At 37.5% G+C, this 23,654-nt stretch overlaps 1 protein-coding gene across 1 annotated transcript in view; it reads right to left on the minus strand.

Moving 5' to 3' along the window:
- Positions 1–23,654, minus strand: part of enpp1 (ectonucleotide pyrophosphatase/phosphodiesterase 1) — a 40,159-nt gene that overhangs the window by 8,323 nt on the left and 8,182 nt on the right. Inside the window, exons 3-21 of the mRNA XM_059356262.1 lie at positions 21,055–21,115; positions 19,188–19,285; positions 19,030–19,109; positions 17,525–17,644; positions 16,212–16,321; positions 16,026–16,091; positions 15,870–15,942; positions 15,155–15,263; positions 12,970–13,101; positions 12,824–12,855; positions 12,558–12,685; positions 10,484–10,553; positions 8,928–9,015; positions 8,162–8,346; positions 6,728–6,767; positions 6,483–6,643; positions 4,297–4,432; positions 3,206–3,280; positions 930–1,062 (exon numbers count right to left, since the gene is read on the minus strand). Of these exons, the coding sequence (XP_059212245.1) occupies positions 930–1,062; positions 3,206–3,280; positions 4,297–4,432; positions 6,483–6,643; positions 6,728–6,767; positions 8,162–8,346; positions 8,928–9,015; positions 10,484–10,553; positions 12,558–12,685; positions 12,824–12,855; positions 12,970–13,101; positions 15,155–15,263; positions 15,870–15,942; positions 16,026–16,091; positions 16,212–16,321; positions 17,525–17,644; positions 19,030–19,109; positions 19,188–19,285; positions 21,055–21,115 (1,897 nt within the window). The remainder of the gene's footprint in view (positions 1–929; positions 1,063–3,205; positions 3,281–4,296; positions 4,433–6,482; positions 6,644–6,727; positions 6,768–8,161; positions 8,347–8,927; positions 9,016–10,483; positions 10,554–12,557; positions 12,686–12,823; positions 12,856–12,969; positions 13,102–15,154; positions 15,264–15,869; positions 15,943–16,025; positions 16,092–16,211; positions 16,322–17,524; positions 17,645–19,029; positions 19,110–19,187; positions 19,286–21,054; positions 21,116–23,654) is intronic.

Raw genomic sequence — 23,654 nt, forward strand, 5'->3', positions numbered from 1 at the left:
TTTTATTGACGGTGACAGTAACAACCCACCAACTGTCATCAGATTCTGATCCAAATGTCATGAAGGCAAATAACTTTGAGACTTTAAATCCTGAGAATTGGAAGGATTTGCACATTTAAGAAGTATTTTGACAACACATAACCTTCTGTTGTTATGCGTCTTTGCATCAGTTTAGTTGTAGTTGGACATTTTGAGGAAGAACTACAACTCGGAGACTCCTTTTTATCAAACATTTGCCCTTGAGACTAAAAGCTTGGCTTCTTAATTGAATTCTCGGATCGGACACATGAGTGCAGAGCAAGGCCGCCACCTAATTGTGACATCCCCAGTTTTATTCCAGCTGTGACCTTTAGTGCATCCCCCACTCTGTCCTCAATTTCCAGTCTGCTTACATTCTGTCATCTATCTAAAAAAGGTGAAAAAGATGCCCCAAAATAATATAAAAATACAGAAAGAGTGCAGAGTCTTCCTTTTTCAAGAATAAACTATTAAAGAAAACCATATTACTCAATTGTATTTTTAGAGGCCAAGTATTTATGGGAAGGAAGCAAAATATCAACCAAAATCTAATTATAAAAAGGATGAAGACATTGCTGTTTCCTCTATAATCCGTTTTAAAAGGCTGTTTACTAAATAAATTCAAACCATTATTGTTCATTGGCTATAAGGACAATTGGTTGTAGAGCTGCAACAATTAGTTGATCAACTGGAAATTGAACTGTTCTGATTAGTGTTGCATTCACTGTTTCAGGCTTCTCAAAAGTGAGGATTTGCTGCTATTTTGGTCAAATATGATAGTAAAGTTCAGAATGTCACTGTTTTATCTCAGAAAAAGTGAAAAAGATGTCCGTTATATCAACCCAGGGCACAAACAATTACCAATAAGATAATAGGCTGATCATTGCCTTTAATGCACGCTGCTGACTTACCCTGAGATTGCTTTGATTGCATCAACGTTTCCATCAACGTCTTCATCGAATATCGGCCCGCTCATGACGTTGACTCCGTTCAGCTGTTGTGAATATTTTGGAAGCAGGACATCATGGACGTGGGTCCAAACATCTGTGGTGAAAGAAAATACACACAAAAGATCTTCAACAACACACAACAACTGATGATACTGCCGACTGTAGAAAGAAGCTGGTGGCTGTTAATACAAGCTGAAAACAGAAAGAATAATCTGCCTAACAGCACCTCTAAAACTTACTAATTTAAAAGTTATATCTTGTTGGTTTAAGCTGTACGAAGTGTAAAAATTAAATATTAAGTGAGTTTTAGAGATTCTGATAGGTGGAGTTTGTAACCTTTGTGACCAGGCTCGCTGTTTTCTTCTATTCCTAGTCTTTATAGTATGATAAGCTAAACACCTGCTAACAGTCTCCTGGCTCTAGCTTTATATTTAACATACAGACACAAGAATAGCATCAGTCTTCCGATTTAACACTCCGTAAGAAATTGAATAAGCTTATTTCCCAAAACCTACTGTACTACTGTAGTAGAGTATTCAATGTAAAATAAGTTTTTATTTGTTATATAAGTGTTCACTGAATTGGCTTAATATGCAGTAGGCATACAGTTGGGACAAACTGCTTCAAATGTACAGTCTGTAAAGCCCTTTGAAGCCCTATATAAATAAAATTGAATTGAACTACATTGTAACATTGCACCTTGAACTTCAACCCTCTTGTTTATACATGCTGCACAGAGGCTTTGGGGTCAAAACAGTCAGAAAAGCAACAAAAAGAAGTGCAAGTTGGATCAGTGTTCAGTCCATTTTCAAGCAAGAAAAACATATTGGCCTGATCACAAACCTTCCCAAATTACAGGTAAACAGTCACTAAAATATGTTTCTGAAAACATTTGAGGCGAGAAATAGGCAACACAGTAACATCATTTTGATTGATATTTGATCAGAGTTTTATGAGTTGTGCTGGATGTCTCATCAAACCGCCACAAGAAAATCTGTCTGAATGGAAGAGTTGCAGGTTGCCAGGATAGATATTCAGGTCTTAAAGCATGACAACATTTGTGTGCATGAAAAGTTGTCCAAGAGGAAATATTTGTTGAATTTAGCATTACATGAATTCAAAACTGCTCTAAGCCTGAAATCAGACATGAGAACTTTAAGTCCTTGGTTTAAGAACGCAGCTCACTCATCCATAGTTTCACTCATTGTTGACACAGTGACGTGCCACCAGGGGGCAGCATCTGTCAGCTGGTTAATGTACAGGCTTCCAACATACACAAACAAGAGTACTTGGATGGGGGTTTTCCTTGCGGGACCTCATACTAGTGAGAGGGAGTTTCCATTTATAGCGTGGGTGGCCCCAGTGGAAACCCGACCAGAGCCGAGCTGTCTGAAACACTCGCTGTAAAATACATTAATCACCCAATTCAATCAACAAGTTTCAACAAAATCATGACTCATCAGCGCAGCGGAGCACAAAACAGCGTTTAATCACCAAGTCTTGCCAAATATTCACATGCTTCCACATATGACAAATGCTTTCATAGTGCTGAGTAGTGCTGAGAGTGCAGGTAGGGACAGAGCTGTGTGTGTGACACCTGTGTGATCAAAACAACAATTCATCACCTATGTATAACATAAACCATTCAAAACACAAAGAACTATCTCATATCATCCCATACACTGTGACTGTACACTTTTTAGAGCACAGTCTGGTTCTTCAGACCAGCTGAAAAGTGAATCTTATTGTTTGGAAAACTGCAGTGTCGACAGCAGGATGGCATTTGGAAAAGTTCATCTAACTGAACCTTTAATTGTGCTTTACAGAAAGAGTTTAACTAAATTAAAGTACAGCAGTTCCATATAATCACAGTGGTTAGATCTTTGAACTCCTGTTATGTGTATTTAAGAACCCAAAGTATAGCCTACTTTAAGAAAAAAAAGGATAATACTGAGCTCACAAGAACGGACAAACCACAATACCTGCTCTCGGAAAATTTGAGTGTTTAACACAAAAAAACAGAGCGTGACATAATGTCTAGTTGTGATCCAGAGGATCTCTTCGGTTCACAAGTTAATTAAATTGTTCAGCTCTTTTTCAGCTCAAAAGATCTCACAATGAGCCCTGACAACACTGAAATTACATTTTTAACTCAAGCATCACAATGATTCACATTTCCAGCTTCGTGTGAAGCAATAAAGCTCAGGAGTCGATACATGTTTAGAAAACTGACTCACCTTTAAATGCAGGGAACATTGGTGCCATGTTGCTCGTGATTAGAGAGTCTGACTCGGGTCCGTTGGCACCCAGATCTATAGGGAGAAAATGAGATGTGGGGAAAAATGTAATGTGTTGGACATCGATTTAAAACATAAACTACATGTTGTAAAAGTGTGACCTACACTGTGAAAAGTTGGCGTCGGTGGAGCTCAATAAAAAAAAGTAAAGTCATTTACAGCTGCAACTAATGTTTATATTCAATATCTATTAACTTGCCTATATATCTTACAACAATGCTAATTATTATCATTATTATGCATAGAAAAATTAGAAATAAAGTCATGAAAGTTAAAATAAAACAAGAATATGAACATAAAATGGTAAAAGTGAAAACAGGGAATCACATTTAACATCAGTAAAATCTAAAATAAAGTAATATAAATTAGGCCGTGATTGCACATGAATAAAGTTCAGAAACGTAGTAAGTATATCCAAAGATAAGTATATGTATATATTTATATAAAAAGAGGTTTAAACAGAGTCAGTTCAAGTATATTAAGGAAAAGATATAAAATTTACAATGGTGTAAAACGAAAGAAAGAAAATATGCAAACATTTGAGAAGCTGGAAATTAGCAAACATTTGTCATTTTTGTTTTTAAAAAAATGACTTAAGTATTAATCAATTGTTAAAATAGCTGCAGATTATTTTTCTGGAGATTGAAAAAATCGATAACTCAACTATTTGTTGCAGCTCTGTAGTAATGAACTGCAGAAATCACAGGCTGGGATCACTTTCTACCAGAGCCATGACGTCTAATTTTCCTACAGCTGTTGAGGAGCTTTTACTTCTCTCTTTCGGTCTGTTACTTTCTTTTGTGGAGGTACCTGAAAGCTGAATTTCATTAAAATTACAGTGGCTCTACAGCGCCTCAAAAAGGGGGGAAACTCTTTACTGTTGCAAACCAAGAGCACAAGTCCATTTTTACATGAGAATGTGGCTCAGAAACACGTCAACTTGAATTCAACACCTGGCTGGGGACGGCTCCTATGACCCCCTCCGCCACATACATACACAGTCACTAACACACACACTCATACAAACTCACTGGGGGGATGCAGCAGGCCGAAGGACAGATCGGGGTGGTTTTTGTAGCGTGCACACAGCTGGCTGGCGGCCGGCTGGATGCGTACGTCAGCACGAACACACTCCTCTGACTCTGGGCTCAAGGGTCGGACTCTGGGCTGAGAGAGAGAGGATCAGTCAGTGCTGGGCTGTTTATTATAGCTTTCAGCTAATTTGCATTTGTAGTTTCTTGGCAGGGCACAACAAAGAAAAAGCACAATAACAGTAAAAATGTAATACAAAGTTATACAGACACACAAAAGCACATCACAAACTATGCTCGTCAGTGCTGAAGACCATAAAACAGAGTTTAAGGTCAGTGAGTCCAGAGCTGAGCAGCTTAAAATACTTTTTAAGTTGCTTTTGAAAGTGCTGTTAGAGCTGCAGCTCGTCACATCGTCAGGCACTTTGTTCTACTGATTTGTGGCGTGTGGATTCGGACTCTGAGTGTTGCGTAAGATCATTTGGCTCGGTTATGCTTCGCCTGTGTGCATGGGTCAGTGAGGTCTTTGCACTGTTTGTGTTTGCAGAGCTCTTTAAAAATAATAATCTCAGCCCACTAACCTGACAGAGAATAAAATTATAGATTTTCTTAACTGTAACACTCTAGGGCTCGTAATGTCCAAACAATTTCCAAGAAGTGTCCTGGTGAGGATGGTGAAATTTACTGCTAATTATAGGGAAAACCTCGACTACTGTCCAAAAACTAACTCCTAGTGCATTTCTAGCATAATGTGGAGAGTCCTTAACCCTTAGAGGGCCACATAGACCCATTTTTCTTTCTTTCCTCTCTTTAGGGGGAGATAGCAGGTTCACGTCACATAGAATTGGTACGTATATATCATCTGAAAAAAGGGAAAGATTCTTTTGAAAGGCAGCTTAGCACTGCATGTTATAAATCTGTAATAATTTATTAAAACAATTGTTTACAGTTTAGATGTGTATACAAGCTTATAACATTAAAATTGGATAACATAAAGGTCATTCCCATGCTTAAATATGTCTTATAAGTTGTTGCAGCAATTTTTGGGTTGATACCATTTGTTACACTGGTTTGGTGGCAAATGTAACTATTTTTTACCACTCAAGAATTGATAAAAATTGTCCATAATCCCTCTTAAATACCACATTTAGACACTAAGGCTTGGAGGATCACCACAGAAAAATCATGCTGTGATTTGGCTCAAAAACCAGATTCTTGCAGAAATTTATTTTTTCAGCGATGGGATGGCAAGAGCTTCCGTTCTGGAAACTATCACTGGATTTATTATAATTTATCCTGAGGGGGACATGAATGCCGATGCCAGATTTCATGGTAATCCATTCAGTAGTTTTTGAGACATTTAACTCAAAACCAGAAACAATAACACAAGAAGAATGATCAGAGGACCATGAATATCTAAAATAAATCATGACATTTCATCCAGTCGACACTATAAACAGTGCCAATTCATATTACATTCTCTAGCGACCTTTTGTGAAAATATTAGAACATTACAGGCTGGTATTGTCCCTGATTACAGGCTGAAAAATAAAGCATTAAAGGCTATGCATCTTTTCAAACATGCTGTATGTACAAGAATAGAAATGAACCATGGCTTCACGCTTTGCATTGATTAATTGATTTTCTAGTAGGAAAACTAGCTTGAAGCTAGCTTTATATGGAGTTGTTAACTTTGACAAGCTGTGAAATTGAGGTATTCTGTGGGTGTTCAAGTGGGTTGAGCATTATACTGAATGTTATGCTATGACAAATAAAAAGCAATGTAATCTATTTTCAATTCCAAGCCAAACTGAACATAGAGAATACAGTACAACCATATTTAGCCTGTACTGTATTTGGATAAAAGCCTGAATGAAAACAAATCCTTACTAGCTCCATCATACAGACAGAATAGTACAACAGTGTAAACTCTCCCGGGAATGTATAACTCTGCCTGAAGTCATGATTTATGCCAAAGCTTCACCACATAATGAGAAAGACAAGAAGTGTTTGAGCCAACATGAGCACAGAAGATGAGTAACAGCTGCTTAGAAAAGAGATCCAAATACTAAACAACGTCTTAAACTCTCCTGCCATACCCTAACCACAGAAGAAATACAGCCCGGACAACTCCATGGTACAGGCTATGTTTAGAAATGAAAGGCAGATCCGAACAGCGGGCTCACCAGAGGCTGGATGGTGTACGACACCCACAGGGGCATGAGGCGGTTTTTGCTGTATCCGTTGAGGTAGTTCGACTGGTGGAGGAGACAAAAATCGGCGCCTGTTTGGACGACTCGAGGGATGCCGAAGGGCTGGTGGAGGCGGCGTAAGCTGGCTTTAACACCTAAAGAGGGAAAATGTTTAAAAGTCACATGAAATGTTCTCTTTAAAAAAATAAAAATGCAGAAGATTATGAAAGAATACTCACTGGAATTAGTTGTTATAAGATTCCTGTTCATATCTGCCTCCTAAAATGAAATAATTGTCAGTAAACTTGTGTTGGATACTTCGTTCACATGTTAGTACATGAAGCTGTGCAGAAGAGAACTGTTTCCCCCATTTCTACTAATTTAAGTGTTTTAGTTCACTACATTTTAATTATCTGAATCAGAAAGAATTCAGACTGGGAATCTGAGGCCACCCTGTCCAAGCAAACCATTCATTATGTAGGTTGGCAGTGGTGGGCAGAGTACTGAAAATCTTTACTCAAGTAAGTAAAATTAAACAATTACCATCTGACAAACCTACTGAAGTAAAAGTCTAAAAGTACTTGGTCAATAAACTACTGAAAGTACAAATTACTTTGTGTTTTAATATTGTTTAGTGTGTGCGAGCCAGGGATCTTCAGCTGTGATTTTATGCAAGTCAAAGTCAAGTTTTGACAGTTATATCAGTTATGAATTTATATATTTTTTATGAAAGACATAACAGATAATAACTATTACATTTATAAACTGAGGAAAAGTAATTAGTGTATAGGTTCACATAAATAGGGAAGCTGGTTAAAAATTAAAATAACAACTTATGGAAAAGAGGTAATAAGAATGAATAAGTTCATACTTTTGTTGAGAATTTCGTTTGCTTTATGCTTTTCACATTTTGTAAATATTACTTGTTTGTAAGATCTTTTTTCTTCTTCCTTTTTTTTTATACGTTCAAAGTGATTTTCCAAACAAAAACAAACAAAGTTTTAAGTCTTAGGTCCAAGCTTCAAGTCTTTAGGCAGGTCTGTGGTCCAAGTCAGGTCTCAAGTCTCAAACTTTAGTCAAGAGTCTGATTAAAGTCTGAATGATACATCCTGCTGTGCATCAGGTGCAACATGGATAGAAGCTATAATGTTTGCCATGCTCAAAATCTTTTTTTCAGCTAACAGTTGTTAATCAACAGTGAATACAAAGTAAAGGAGCGGATAATGGGAATTTCTTAGTTTGAAAGTTTTAATCATGAAGAATTTGACATGTAAAGTAACTTATTCAAAACCAACATGAATGATGATTTAATGATGTTGATGACTCAATTTCATGCCAAACCATTTAAAAGTTGTTGCAACATTTTACTCAAAAGCGCAAATGTCCAAACTAAGGTGCCACTAGAAGTCAAGTCTACTGGTAGATGTGGAGATATTTAAACCAAATAACTGAACACTTTAAATTGCTGCTGGTGGTATAGAAAAGGCATGGGGGTCAAAGGGCGTTTATCTTTTAATGTTTGCACTAACACATTGTGGTAATCCATTCAATAGTTGTTGAGATATTTCAGTGGTGGCTGGACTAACGATCAGACAGATAAAAACTTCCCAAGAGCCACACCGCCAGCATGGCTAAAAACAACCACATGACCTCTATAACTTGTTGGCACATACCATTGTCTTGGTTTGGGCTGTACAGGTGCACTGCAGGTCGTCAGCGGGGACGGGGTCACTGGCCTCACAGGGGGCGTCATGTGAGAGCTGAGCTGGGTGAACGGGCAGGTGGACAGGTTTCCGCAGAAGGTGGTTCAGACTGCCGTGAGTCCCGTTGTTTGGAGCGGGACGAATACCGAGGAGATCTGGAGGAGGAAGAGAAACACGGAAAATGTGTATCACACACACTGGACGTAACACTGCATGTCAGCACATAAGATAATTGTGTCATCGCTACTGACAGTTAAAATAACATCAGTGACTCAGTGAGACTTCTGCAGAACTGCAGGTTGGGACAGGTACAACATATGAGACAGACAAAGGAAGAAAGTTTCCTTTATATTAGGTTTCTTTATATCCTTTATGGTGCTTCCACCCAGGAACAGCAGTCCATTATGGCATTTATCTTTCATGCAAAATCATAAGTAGCAGTCGTAATTGAACCATATTATCTGAACAAGTTACTTAGAAGTGAAAGTCTGTTTTACACATCTGTTAATTACGAAATATTGGGTTTTTTAAATTTTCCAATGACGTAGATATTTTCTCTGTGGTTTCAACACCTGGGTGAGACTGGTGATCTTTATTTTTTTCGTGTTCTTTTATGACATCTTGTTCCTGTGGATGCTTTTTTTTTTGCATGTCTTTTTTTGGAGGCACCAAACAACCTGAAATACAGTGCACCTGTTTCCTCTTCTGAGCTACAGCTACAGCACCGATCACTCACCACACATGAGGTTATACAGTTCGATGTTTTCAAACGGCGGCACAACTGTGTTTCCCTTAAATCCTGGACCGTAGCCGATGAAGATCGCCTGGGAAAAGTAGATACACAGTAACAAACTGACATTACTGCATTTATTTCTAGATACAAATGAGAGTACAGTGAACTATCCAAACAAATCTGTTTGTGCAATGGAAGACCTAAATTAATCCGTCTCTGTAAATAACAAGATGTCAAACACATGTAAATATTTGAAATGAGCTAAAGCAGTAAACGACCTTACACAACCCTAAAAAGGTATGTTAGGGTTTTCAATTCTAGGAAAGACGTTGGTTTGGTGGGTTTTGGGGATATTTGCAGGTGAGTAAACTCTATTTCAAGCTAACTTTTGCTGTTTCGGCAGCTGAAAGCCATTTTAAGAATAGTTCACTTTTCTTAACTCACAACATGTTTTTTTAGTAGTCAACAACCTTGTAAGCTAAATATATCAGGTCCATGTGTAAACCACGTCCGGAAACACGCACTGATGTGTTGTAATGACTACCATGAAGGTTGTCAGACACATATACAATTCCAAATCAAACAAACTCAATCCAAAGCAGAGAATGTGTAGGTGGAGAGCAACTTCTCACAACAAGTGTAATTACTGTAGTCAAGTAGAGTTTCAGAGCTACACAGGATTTTTGTGTTTTGTGTGCAAATGCAGAGACGTATCTTGCATTTAGACTCAAACTACTAAATCTAGAATCAGCAGCCAAACAATGTATAACCAATTAATTTTGAAATATCCAGAAAATGTTACAGATGCATCCTTGTTGTATAATGCCTTGTATTTTTGTCTTAATATGTGCATTATGTAGCATGTTTAGTTTGCACACAGTGTACAGTTAACCTGTATCTAATTCTTGCATTTAACCTTCTAAAACTTTTTACTTTCTAGTTTTGATGCACTAAGTGTAATTCCTGTGTTTCTAATTCTGTATAAGAAATAAATTAAATCTTAAATATTTATTGTCATGAACTTCTTTGCCACTTTCTCTGGGCTGAGCCAAACATACCTGAAGCAGAGACTTGAGTGAAATATCATCATACTCTTTAATCGAAGTTTTCTAGAGGCCAGTTTTGGATCTGATTGCTGCAACAACATCCTAAAAGTTAAATACTAAAACTTCCCTTCTGATCAGTTTGACAAGCAAAGAGTTATAAGGCCGTGTGACCCCCTTAGTTTTACCTCCGGAAGGAAGGTTATGTTTTTGTTTTAGTTTGTTTAGGATTAGAGAAAAACTATGTTTGTCATGAAACCTGATAGAGGGCTGTAGCTGGGACCAAGGAAGAAGAAGTCATTAAAATTTTGGAGCAAATGTAAATCATGTGGTGAATACAAATTATTCAATGTACTTTAATAGTTTGTAAAGGGAATGGCCTTGACAGAGGTCTGCGCTTCCTGAGTGCACGTTTAGTTTCACAATGTCTTGATGAGTTATCACAGTTCCTGTTTTTTTTTTTTTTTATCTAAACAGGATATTATGATAAACATTTATCGTGGTGGAAGAACAAACCTGCATGTTGGTGAAGAGGTTATCTGAGCCGTGGAATCCACCGGTGCAGTATTTGAGTTCCCGTCGGTTACTGGACAGAAAAAAACATTTTTTTTCAGAAAAACATAAGAAAACTGAAGGGTTGAAGTCACGTAAACATCTCTCTAATAGTCATTTACATGTGTATAGATTTACATTCAATCTCAATTTCAGGGTAAGACTACTTTAATTCTATACAACCTAAACAATGAGTCATCCTACTGCATCTACATTAAAGCGGATTGATTGAATTCTTCAGCTTGAAACAATTTTCCGTGATTATATGGTTGCTATCCATCAAAGGGGTTGTACAACTTCCCTCCAACATAGCATGCATCATTCATTATAAATGATTGCTAACACTAATCACTGTAAATGCTTCAACTTCTAATTTTCACATTATTCACAGTACGAATGGCCAGCTGTAATTACTTTAACAGCTCTGGTATCTGAGACTGCATGTAAACAAAATCTAATCTTACTTTGTACTGTAAATCTGGTATGTCAAGCATTCCAGTTTAATTCTGTGAAATGCAATTGCACTTTTTTTTAATCAATCCATCTTTTTTGTCTTCCTAAAGGCTCAATTTTTCAGTTCGGCAGCTTATAAACACGTGGCAGTTCTGGGTTCTTTACCCTGTTGGTATAGCAACCCACCAAACAGCAGCTTTTAAGTATTTTCTGTTGTCTGGTAGGAGACTCAATTGACAAGGAGGAACCTTTACGCAATAAAAAGTCATGTAGCATGATGAATTGTTTTCCTTTCCAGGTATAGGTGGGACTTAATTGCACTCTGTCTCTATGACGCATTGTTAAGATTTTGGAGATGTGAGACCAACAATTACTGCTTTCTCCATGTAGGTTTAAAAAGACATAGGCGTGTTTTGGCAGAATCATTATTCCAGATGGTGTCATATGACTTCAGTGTTTGTCATGTGTTGGTCATATGAAAACAAGTTGTTGCATCTCAAAGGCCATCACGGTCAAGAATACATTTTCAGCTCAGTGTTGGTGGTTCAAAATGCTAAAAAAGACTTTTGAGACATCAGTATTGATATTGTGAAGGAAATTTGGTGTTTCCTGCATGGTGGGACATGAAGTAGGCGGCGGCCTACTTAATATTCAAGACACAAGGCATTGTGGGAACTGACTCTGTGAACTTAACAATGATAACACCATGATTGAGGGGAACACATAGATCAGTGGGCTCTGTCCTGATGTGATGTATAGGGCAGGAAGATAGGGCCACATTGAGGCTTACTGAAGAATCAATGCTGGGAACTACAACAGATATAAGTCGAGCAGTGTATGGGACTTTGTTGTACTGTAAAAGAGCCATTCGGGATTGTGCGGTGTATGCCACGACAATATTTAGCATTCCGACGGCGGGCTCACTTTTAGAAATATACTGAAGATGCTGGTATCATAAGAAACTAGAATATCTATGGAATCTATAGGCACCATGCTTAAGGATATCATGTCGGGAAGTTGTGTAAATTACGCTGCAGAGTTGGGCTTTTTTATGTTCCATTCAAAAAAATTCAGAGCAGTGAAGCTTAAAGTTGAGGAAAGTTTGATAAAATGCTGCAATTGTTGTCGTCCACACATTGATATCAGTTCAGTTCAGTTTGACTGAATACTTTGTTGGTCAGTCTGTTGGTTTGACTCTCATTGTGGAGAAATAAAATGACTGAAGTAAGATGAATAGACTGAGATTTTTCTCTTATTTGACAAAACAATTCTTGATTGAATTTAATTTTGTGGGCACAAAATACAGTTAAACAGTTAAATCACAATATATTGTATCGCAATACTCACCATATCGCAAAATGCTTAAAATTGCAGTAATATCGTATCATGACTCAAGTATCGGGATAAAATCGCATCGTGGGGCCTCTGAGGATTCCCACCTCTACTGGATATAATAAAGATTTAAACCATGCCTTAACTGGGTTTACTCCCCAACACTACCTCATTTAATGAGCCATTTCCAGATTCTTTATTTAATTCTTAATGATCCAAAAACTATGAAAACCGTGGCCAGTCAGTGACTTACAGAGCAGCCTGCCACCCTTCCTTCATATAGAGGTGTCCTCTCTCGATGCGTTTGTTGTTAGCATAGTGCATCCTTTTGGGGAGGTTTTCTGTGAGGTACGGCTTCATTGGCTGGTCAGGGGTCCTGCACTTCAGAACAGACACAGAGGAGGAGAATCAACACACAGCAGAGGGAGAATGGGATTGTTTGACGCGAAGCCAAGCAAGCAGATAATTTTTCATTCTTCTTATCCATACAAAAAGTCACATTTGGAATACTTCGCATACCGACAGGTTCTTCATCAGGCCCTCATAGTCAACTGAGGAGAGAGACACAGAACGAGATCAGCCACACTGGTTACAAACAAACTGACACTAGATGATGCTGCAAATTGTGAAGGAGTTGAAGTTGGGTGTTATTGTTAGGAACTCACAGGAGAAGAAATTTTCTGGGAGGCTCTTGGGTCTGATGCGAGCAGCCGGGCCTTGGATGACAGAAAAGTCATCTGTTTTGGTCACGTAGTTCGACACAAATGCTGCCTTGTCACATGTAGCCTCCTCCATGCCTGTTGAAAGAGAAAAGATTAATCCTTAGTTTTTTTAAAGTATCTTTATTTTCCCCTACAGGAAAATTTGTTTTAAGAAAGTGCTGTAAGAAAACTGTAACTTTAATTCAACTGACATTTTAGTCTTTTTTATGTCACCAGATGATATCGAAAATTTGTGTCATCTCAATGAAAACAAAGCAGGTGAAGACTGGGAGTAGCAACTAAAAGCTCTGGAAAAGCTAATAAATGGCCCGTAGTGGAAGAATGTGTCCCATTACTGTTTTCAAGAGTCAATAATTAACTTTTGTTTTAAGTTAGGAAACACACAAAACACATAAACAATCCATACAAATGAACAATCTACAGATAACAGTTTAATAGTGTCTGCTGTTTAACATGTGAATGGCAGCAGGGACAAAGGAGACCTTTTTATCTCTTGGTCCTCAGTTCAAACTCTGTCCAAAAGGGTTGATCTTGGCAATCTAGAAGGAAAGTACCTCCTAAGGACCTGTTATACAAGTCTGTCAGCTGGGTTTGACTTCTGCCTTCTACCTGAAGTCTTATTAGCCACTTTGACGAGGCTACTGAGCCAGTCATTGTTCGCCAAAGTCTAGTTCCTATACCAACAATACAGAACATTAAAACTGATTCAATACAACCTAAAAATAAAGAAAGAAAAAAAGTCACCATCTTCACCAAATTTTCCTCAAAAGAAAAGAGCTTGTTGGACCTTTTTGGAATAAAAACACAGTAAGTTATCGATGCTGAAGTACTTAAAGCAATCCACCAACTCGCCACCAGCACCTCTTATGGAGGTAAGCACAGGAAATCTGTTGTCTTTCTAAAACTGATTATCATGTCTTTCGTTTTTGACACATTTAATTGGAGGAAGGACCCATCTCGACCACAGGCCCATGTTGACGCTCCTCCCACTCAAGAAGGTCTATAATTACTGAATTACCCGCAGACCTGATAATGCGTCGGTTTGTATGGTTGCTGCAACAGTCATTTGTATACAGGATGTAGAGATGTGGAAAGAGACAGCAGCCTTAAAGAGAACAAGTGAAGGAGTTCAACTGACTGGAAAAAGAGCTGCTTGTCCTCACACACTGGGACCATCAGTCAAGAAGTCCACTATCCAGCCAACTTGATTAAAAGCCAGTTATAAAGGATTTTTATGGTGAAGATGTATCTTGTGTAGACTTGTTAAGACTTTACAAATGTCGCTAAGATAGCATGAAATGTGTGAAATATGTGGACCGTGGACAAAAAGGATTATCTTGCCAGTGAGATGCGGCTGAAGGCATCAGCACTTCCTTTGTCATTTATAGATTTATAGTGTAACACTTGTTGACATCTTTTGGGTGTGACGTGAACACTAAAGAATCCTCCTTGTTTCCTATCCTTGATCGCTCCATGCTGACTAATGACTAGCACATCCTGTCAAAATGAATATCTTCTCTTGGAAATCTTGTCTTTGATGAGGATAGATGGGCATCGCCCTGAGCCACATTGACTCCCACACATTGATCTTAAATATACCTAATTACAAGACGAAACATATGGTCTCCAGATGTCCGGGGATACTTCTCGTCACAAAGTATCCTCCTAACATGCCACTGAGAACAGTTTTTCCCAGTTTACTCCCAGATATAGACTCATTCTTCATCAGATTTCTCTCTGGCACAGTCCTGTAGTTTTCTACTGTAACAGGTGCAGTGACTCAACCAAGTCAAACATTTGAAGAAGACACTAAGCCTCTAAAGTCCCCCTCCAGTGGCACACAGGCTCTAAAACGATGCTATGCCTCACTGCTGTGAAACCACAGAGATTTAGGAGGGATGCACCAAGTTTGTTTGTAAGCAAATGGCCAGCTTTAAATGGAAGAAAGAAAAAAAACCCCCTTCCTTTGAGTATCAAGTTTCCTTCTCACTGTATTGCTCACAGTATTTTTGTTTTTGACGTAATTTGGCAAGAAAGACAGAATTTGAAAGATGGTATGTTCAACTTTTCTTTAAAATGACACAATAAACTGTATAACAGCAGTGTGGAGGCAGTGTAGTCATCTCACCGTGGTCTGATATTATTACAATGTTGACACAGTGGTGGAGGTCTCTCTGTGTCAGGCCGTCCATCAGCATGCCCAAAATCTTGTCCACTCTTTCCAAAGCCTGAACGACCTGAAGACACAACAGCATTTAAAGATTTAGTAGAGTTAGCGTCTGTGGCAGGAGAACAATGTTCAGGAAAACCTCAAGAACAACTTGCCTCAGCAAATAAATTATTGGCAAATATCACAGGTTAAAATGACAGCATCAGCATGGTTCGTAACCTTGACTTTATTTGGAATGGAGGTTTGAAAATTTAAATAATCTAAAAAACCCAAATAGTGATATTTAGTCAACCTCATCACATTTTTAAGTCAAGTTTTAGTTGACTTAAAGTCCTACTATTTCAGTCTTAACTTAGTCAAAGAAAACTGTAACTTTGATTCAGCTGTAGTCACAGAAAACTGACATTTTAGTCTTTTTTTAAGTCACATCATGATATTGAACATTTGGGTCATCTCACTGACAACAAAGCAGTTGAAGACTGTGAGGTGCAACTAAAAGCTCTGGAAAAGCTAGTAAATGGCCCTTAGTGGAAGATTTCGACCTGCTACTGTATTCAAGAGTCAAGAAAGAACTTTCTCATGAATTAGCACTTGTTCTGTGTGGTCAGTTATTATTTTACATTATTAACAGAAAGCTTATAATAACGGGCTTAATGTTTAGTGAGGGACTAACCTGGCTGCTTGCTGGTCCATAACGATGTCCTGATGAGTCAGGTTCATCCAGGTACAAAGTGTAGAAGTCGGGTCTAAAATCACAACGTAACAGTTAAGTGTGATGTTCACAGCGTAATCTATTCATTTTTAAATCATCATGAAGAACATGTGGTACCTTTCTCCTTGAGGTAAACCGAGCCATTCAAACACCGTTGACACTCTCTGCTCAAATGTAATGCCCCTGTGCACAAAAAAGGCTCAGTAAATAACAAACTCATTAATACACCTCTATAAATACAACAAACTCTTACTGTTCTCGTCATGAATTTGAAATGATGTAATGTAATGGCATCCCTCTTACTTGTCATACAACCTGTAGAGATCTGGAAAGGAACCATCGATTTTTACATCTGAGCCGGGCCAGAAGAAAGTTCCTGCTTTCAGATTGTTACGCATGGCAGTGAGCCAGACCTGAGAGGAGAGGACAGGAAAGGAGATGAAAAGGGAGGAGAAGAGGAAAGAGGAATTGAGAGAAGAAAGGAGGGGATGAGAGGTGAGGAGAGGAGAAGAAAGGAAGGGAAATTGAAGAAGAGGAGAAAAGAGAAGGAAAGATGAGAGGGGAAGGGATGAGAGGTGAGGAGAAAACAGGAAAAAAGGAGGAAATTATGGGAGATGAAAACAGGAGAAAGAAGAAAAAAGAGAGAACAACAAAAGGAGATGAATGCAAGGGAAAGAAAAAGAAGAAAAAAGGATGTGAAAATAGAGGAGATAAGATGAAAGAAGATAAGAGAAAAGGAGACAAATAAGAAGGAGAAGAAACAGAAATCAAGACGAAAAAGAAAAGACCATAAAATGAGAAGAGAGAGTGTCATCAGGTTCAGGGTTGATTTAGACAGAATAAGCTGTTGTAGACTAATTTTTCATTCATTCATCACAGCAGCAGGGTTTAGTCCATTAGGATAAAAGTTGACTGATGGAAATCGATACCTTGAAGACTGATCTGCAGGTAGAAGTGTTTTATTTATGCAGCAGGCTTGTAAGCATGTTTTGACATACAGTATGCACTTAGTTGTATTGGTTCATTATAAAATAATTCACTCCAGGAGTCATCATTCATTTATCTCTCCTGGTAAGTCATATGGCTGCTGCATGGCGTTTTTTCAAGAGGAGCGGCTTGTCACACGGTTGAGAAATGAGATTTAAGAGGCATCTCATTTAAATCAGAACCACAAAGCGCCCAAACAAGCACAACTCGCAGCCCTCACAAGCTGTCATTTAGCACGAGCAGAATCCATAATTATATCAAAAAGCTTGTTATGGGAGGAGCGGGATTCTCAGCTATGAAACTGTCAAAAAAAAAAATACTGCGGCAAATTAAAGAACTATCAGAACACAATGCTTTATATTTCCTACACAAGACAAGCGCTTCCTCTTGATTCATCGCCACAAAATCAGGGTGTGTTGACCTTCACAAGTCACAGAACAATACCGTGTGGCTCTCTGATGTGTGAAGGAAATGTTAAGAAAGCATCGCTCAGAGCTTTCCTGCTGTGACCTTGCTCAATAAAAAAAGTTCTCCTAACAGGGTGGGTATCAAGTCACAGTTCTGCGACTAATAATAACTGTGAATTTTCACCTTTGTACACAATATCGTGGTCTCACAGATTCACTTACTGGCTCTCCTTGGTACCATTGTGGGTTGACTTTCTCTTCCGTCTTCAAGCTGAAGAAAGCGTTTTGGTTCACATCGTACATCTTGTTGTCCACAATCCCATGAGACTCTGGATAAAGACCCTGCAGATAAAAAAACACAGCCAAGGTGAGCCGTTTTGATTCTATGGCTACGGGGATTTAAAGTGATTACCTCCTCTCTCCGGTCATTCCAAACTAAATATTACTGGTAACCACAGCTTTTTACTTTAATTGCAGGGTCTGTTTTCGACCAACAGAGGTGAAAGCCATTCTGTAAGCCCCTCAGTTCTGCTGCTGCTCCTCTCCACAAGCACATGTAAGTAATTAAGCCTCCAGTAACCTCTACTACTGCAAAGAGACTCTGGCTTTGCAATTGCAGGGAAAACCCCAAGATTTCACAAAAGTTCACTGTTGAAGTGTGGTACACTAACAGCAGTGGTGGAAAGTAAAGACATTTACTAAAGTAGAAAATTCAGAGGGAATTATTTCACTTTTACCTCAGTATACTTATTTAACAGCTATAGTTACTACATAAAAACACAACACCCAACAATAGAATGTATTGTTAAAGCTTAAACCAGTGATTTCCAACTTTTTTTTTCTTCTTACAAAAAAGCATCTACCAAAACCACAAAAAGAGATTTTTTTCTTTGAAACTTCTCAGATGGTTTTGTTTATGTAACTGTTTGAGACACAATGATGTGTAACTCAAGAGCAAAGATGACAGAGAGAGTTGTTTTCCCCCATGTTTCCTGAACCAATTAATTATCTCCATTGTGTCAGATTTATCTTGTGACAATTGGTTCTCACCACTGCACTAATTACGGATGTCTTTAAGTATTTAGCAGTTCTGTCACAGAAAAATTTTCTCTTTAAACCTCTTAACTTCAAATATAATTTTTATTGAGCATATCATATTTTACTGACTTGAGTGTGGCCTCGACACTCTATAAGATTTAGCATTTTAACCCCTCGACGTACCCCCAGGTCTCCTATTGATGATCCCATTCAGTTTGAGTAAAGAAAAAACATGCTGTTTTTCCTAATGTGTTATTTTTGCCTATTTTTGACCTACTTTCTCAAACGCAACAGTGATAATACTAAGGTTTTTCCTCATAGGTATTCAATTTACTTTACTTAAGTCTGATTTCACTTGTGCGTCTTTACATAAAGTAGTTAAAATTAGCTCCCGCCAAACAGCTGCAACAGTAAAATGCTAATTACGGATTCTTGCATCAATCTTAGCTACAAAATATTATAAGTAATGTAATATATATATATATATATATTACTCACACTAGGGAACTTTTTTTTCAGCTGAACCAGCTCTTTTTGATACGTTATGTTGATTTTGCTGAAAATGTTTGTTTTGAATGCAGTACTTTTATGAGTTCTCTTGCTCGTGACAAAACAAGTCAGACAATACAATCTGTCTCATAAATCGACCCCCTACTCCCGACTCTGTGACCTGGCTGGAAAAGACTTACAGTCACAATGCTGTAGTGGTTGGGGAAGGTCTTTGTGGGGTAAACAGGCCTCATGTATGGTGTTGTTGTTCCATTGTGTCCTGCAACACAGTGATGTTTAGTCACACCGGGATGCTTAGTAAACCATGACGAGCTGTGCTGAGATGTTGGTCACTTACGTAACTTGTTGATGATAGGAATGTGGCTGCTGTGATCTTTCAGGTACTCCGCCCTGAAACCGTCCAGGGACACCAGGATGAGAGGAGGCTTGGAGAAACTGGGTGGGAAGACAGACAGGAAGAATGATGCTCTAAGTGGACACTGAGGTGGGTGTTTGAATGGGAAATGGAATAATTACTCAGCAGGAGACACAGATATCTTTGGCACCAGTAGTGTAGCAGTAGTGTTGTACAGTGAGTCTGTGTAGAGAGAGTACAAAGCAGCTCTTTGACTAAGCGGGCAAGAGGAGGAATAAAGTAAAATTATAGAAGAGACCACACAAAGTCACAGAGGAGACGGGAGAGAAATGTGACTCTACTGAAATAAGACAAAGAATAAGAGGGTTATTTTGATATCGGTAGATTTGTTTGTTCCCTAAAGTGAAGCACAGTCCCTCTTTCTCTTTCACTGAGAGCACAGTATTAATTTTATTATCTGCAAGAGTTACGGCCTATTACTTTACAACTATTACACCTCTGACATTATTGCATCTCCATTCGGCATATTTGGAGTATTGAAAGTCAGTACTTTTTGACATGGATATGACATGAAGTAGCTTATTTAAAAAAAATATGGAAGACAAAATGTGTCATGTAAAAATTAAAAAAAAAAAAAAAAAAAAACATTCATAAAATAAACAACAGTAATTTATGAAATATTTTATTATTAATAATAATAAGAACTTAAATTTATATGGCGCCATTCAAGAATCCCAAGGATGCTTAATTTTACAAATAAATTAACATATTAATAAAAACTAAATACATAACTAAACGTATAAACTAAATTGTTTAATTAAGTGAGAAAAAGAGGAATTATTAATCACACTTATGGGTGAATATAGTTACGAAATCATGTAAATAAATGGGTCAAATATAGAAAAAAGATGACATAAAACAATCAATAATACAATTAAAAATAGATCGATGAACATTTAAATAAATAATGGAATTTTAAAACTAAAAAATGCGGTTTTAAAGGTATCAATAAATAACTCAATTTAACTGAATGAATAATCAAAGTCTTAATCAGGAAATTGGGTGGGCCGTTTATTTTTCCATTTGCTTTTTTTATTCATGTGACACTTTGGAAAATATTAAAATGAACAATCAGCACTTTCCAGAAGAGCTTCCTCTTTATGTGTAAAGGCCAAACCACACATTAAAATAAAAGCTTGGTTTGCCAGCAGAACAAATACACACAAACCAAGAGAATGAGTGTCTTTGATATAAAAAATACAGACAACATTCATTTTGTTTATAGATATTTTCAAACCAAAAATAGCTTCATTTGGAGCCGCATGTTTTCTTTTCCCTTGTCTAATGGGACTGTCTGGGGTTACTCCCTTACCAAAGCAGAAACACACACATGTGACAACACACTCACACGCATGCACACACACCACTCACTAACACATGCCTGATTACTCAGAGTCTTTACGCTGGTTGCCATAGAGACAGTTGCTTTTTTTTCCATAAAAATCAACACTGTTGTTAAAAACAAGAATCATGTGTTTGGGTTATTTACACACTTCTACAAAAAAAAGTCTGACAGTGACAGAAAAGCCTTTCTATTTTCTCTGTGGTCACAGTTTAGGTTCCACTAAGAACTGCCTACTGGGAACAATGGACTCGACTCAGAGAAACTGTGGGAGTTTCAGCTGAAGAGCTTCATTCACAGCACCAAAACATGCTGGGAGATATTCCACAAAGGAGAGGAGGAGCTGCTGTAAAACAAACTAGGCCAGTTGAGATTTGGGGGTATTGTTTTCCATTAAAACCACATCAGTTCTCACATTACACAAGCAGAACAAGAGCATCATATTACCCTGGTGGACACTGTTGATGTTGAGTTTCCTCATCTCCCGCCTGCAGCCAGAGCTTACCTTCTGCAGGAAAAAAGAAGCGCTGTTAGTGAAAAAAACCCAACATCTTACTAGTTGCATACAGTGTATTTACCTAACCCCAAGTGACTCTACAGTAGCACACAATACTGCAGCCAAAAAACCCAGGTAACTTAAATAAAGAATAATGAAGCAGACTGTTGCCAGCAAGTGTTATATCTTTATAACAATTACAAAGGAATATTGTGGTATGCCTGGACTATGTTTAGCCAGTGTTCTACTGCAAAAAACTTCAAACATAAGCAAATGTTGACCAGAAAAAGCTGATTTTATATGCGTTTTGTTGGAAAAGTCTTCCTTATTAACACCATCAAGACATAAAGGTGATCATGTGTGCCAAATAAGGAAAAGAAAATAGTGTGAAGTTCCTCTGTACTACTTATTTATTATTCAATAAGAATTAAATATGCAAAAAAGCTGCTTCACCAGACCTGTTTGGGTATGGTTTGACCAGATTTGATTGACAGCTGAATGAAACAACACCACAACTAAAATGTGATGATTTGCAACTATTTTATATCTTGTAATCGTTGACTCAGTATCTTTGCATTTTGGACTGGTGGTCAAATAACACACCCAATATGATCATAAGAAAATGAGAACTAGCAATCTTACAGTTTAGAAAAAAAATCCACATTTTATGAATTGTAAATAATCATTTGAGTAATCAAGAATAAAAATTAGTTGTTTGTTGGGGAACTGAATGTTCTGGATAAAGCTGCTGGCTGTTTTTGTCCCTCAGCTGTTTCCAAGGATCAAGAATGAACTTTCTCATGATTTTGATTGATCTGAGTGAAAATACTGGCAACTGAATCAAACAACTGCACAACTGACATGAGATTTAGATTAAAAACTGCCAAATACATGACATCATCCTTTCCATTATCACCCCCACCCATTTCAAAACAGTAAGAAAAGCAGAAGAAGCTGATTTAAAAAACATGTTTTAAATGGGAGTGCTGAGTCTTTTCAAGGGAGTACAGCACAAGAGGAAGTAAGAGTGCAGATATGCCACATCGTCATCCACACATTGAGATGACTAAAGATAGAAGGAGTAAAGGATTATGAAGGTTTCATGTGCTTCCTGGAAAGTGAGTTCTTTCCACTGTTTTCTTGGAGCGAGAAGACAGCACAACTCTGTGAACCACATGTTGTATAAAAGCACAAATGGATAACAGGACAGAGACTCTATGACCAAAGACTAAATTCTCTACCAACACATTTTTAAATCTGATTTGTGCCTGACAGGATATGTTCTTATACAATAGAAACCATCTGGACTTTGTTCTCATAGAAACAAAACAAGGAGAAGAAAACAGCTTCTCTTAAAAGGGGTGTGATAATTTACTGGCCACATCATTTGGATATGATTTTAAGGCCAGAATGTACCTAAAACAAGAGACATTACACCGTCAGACTAATTTAATTTACTGAATCTCATGTACCGAATATTTAAACATGCATTAATTGTGTTTTTGGACTTTTTAGGACACAAAACTGATATTTGTTGTGGTAAACGCTTTAGCAAACAGTTTCCTATTTACACATGCATGACCATCTGGCAAATGTAAATCCAATATTTACTCTTCTATTAGCTCTCCACCTACTCCTGAGGGAAATATCTGACTCTCTACCTGCTAAAAACTCCACTATGTTCGCTATCTAGTTGATAACAGTCTCAGCCTGCAGAGTGACCTCCAGACTGCACAGTCATCTAACTTATTCTTAAAGAATTAACACATTGTCCAGTTCATTTCTAAAGACACAGTGCAATGAAAAATATTTTTCTCAAGTCTCTCATGTACTCTGTTGTTATAAATAGTTTGTTCAACATTCTCATACCACATAAAAAGTAAATAAATACATAAATGAGAAGGAGCTGGAAACACATCTGGTCCAAATTCTCCTTTAGAGAAATTCAGCCATGATACATATCAAGGTTATTATAGTTAACGAAAACTAACGAAGTAACGAAAACTAGAATTGAAAAAACATTTTCGTTAACTGAAATAAAAATAAAAACGGGAGTTTTTAAAAAAACGATAACTAACTGAAACTGTATTGTGTGGTTACAAAACGAACTAAAACTAACTAAAATTATAGTGAAAATGTCCTTAGTTTTCGTCTTTGACAACTTTTTTCATACATAAACCTTTTTGGTTGATATGAAATCTATTTCATCTATCTGGTTTTATGACTTAGTAAATTTATTGGGGCTGAGATGGATCAGACAAAGGAAATAAAGGAAACATTTATTGTGACCTTATTGAATCTGGCACCCAAAAAAAACCCCATTACAAAAAACTAAAACTAACACTAAAACTAATAAAAACTAAACTTAAACTAAGCATTTTTCAAAAAATAAAACTAATCAAAACTAGCAAACTCACTCTAAAAACTAATTAAAACTAACTGAATTTGAAAACAAAATTTGAAAACTTATGTCATTTGCTAGCTTGTAGCTGGTAGGGGTTTAAACAGTGTTAGTGGTTGTAAAAAGTAAAATAATATTCCATTCTTTGTA

This window comes from Centropristis striata, chromosome 18 (genome assembly GCF_030273125.1).
Source record: "Centropristis striata isolate RG_2023a ecotype Rhode Island chromosome 18, C.striata_1.0, whole genome shotgun sequence".
In the NCBI taxonomy this organism is placed as follows: Eukaryota; Metazoa; Chordata; class Actinopteri; order Perciformes; family Serranidae; genus Centropristis; species Centropristis striata.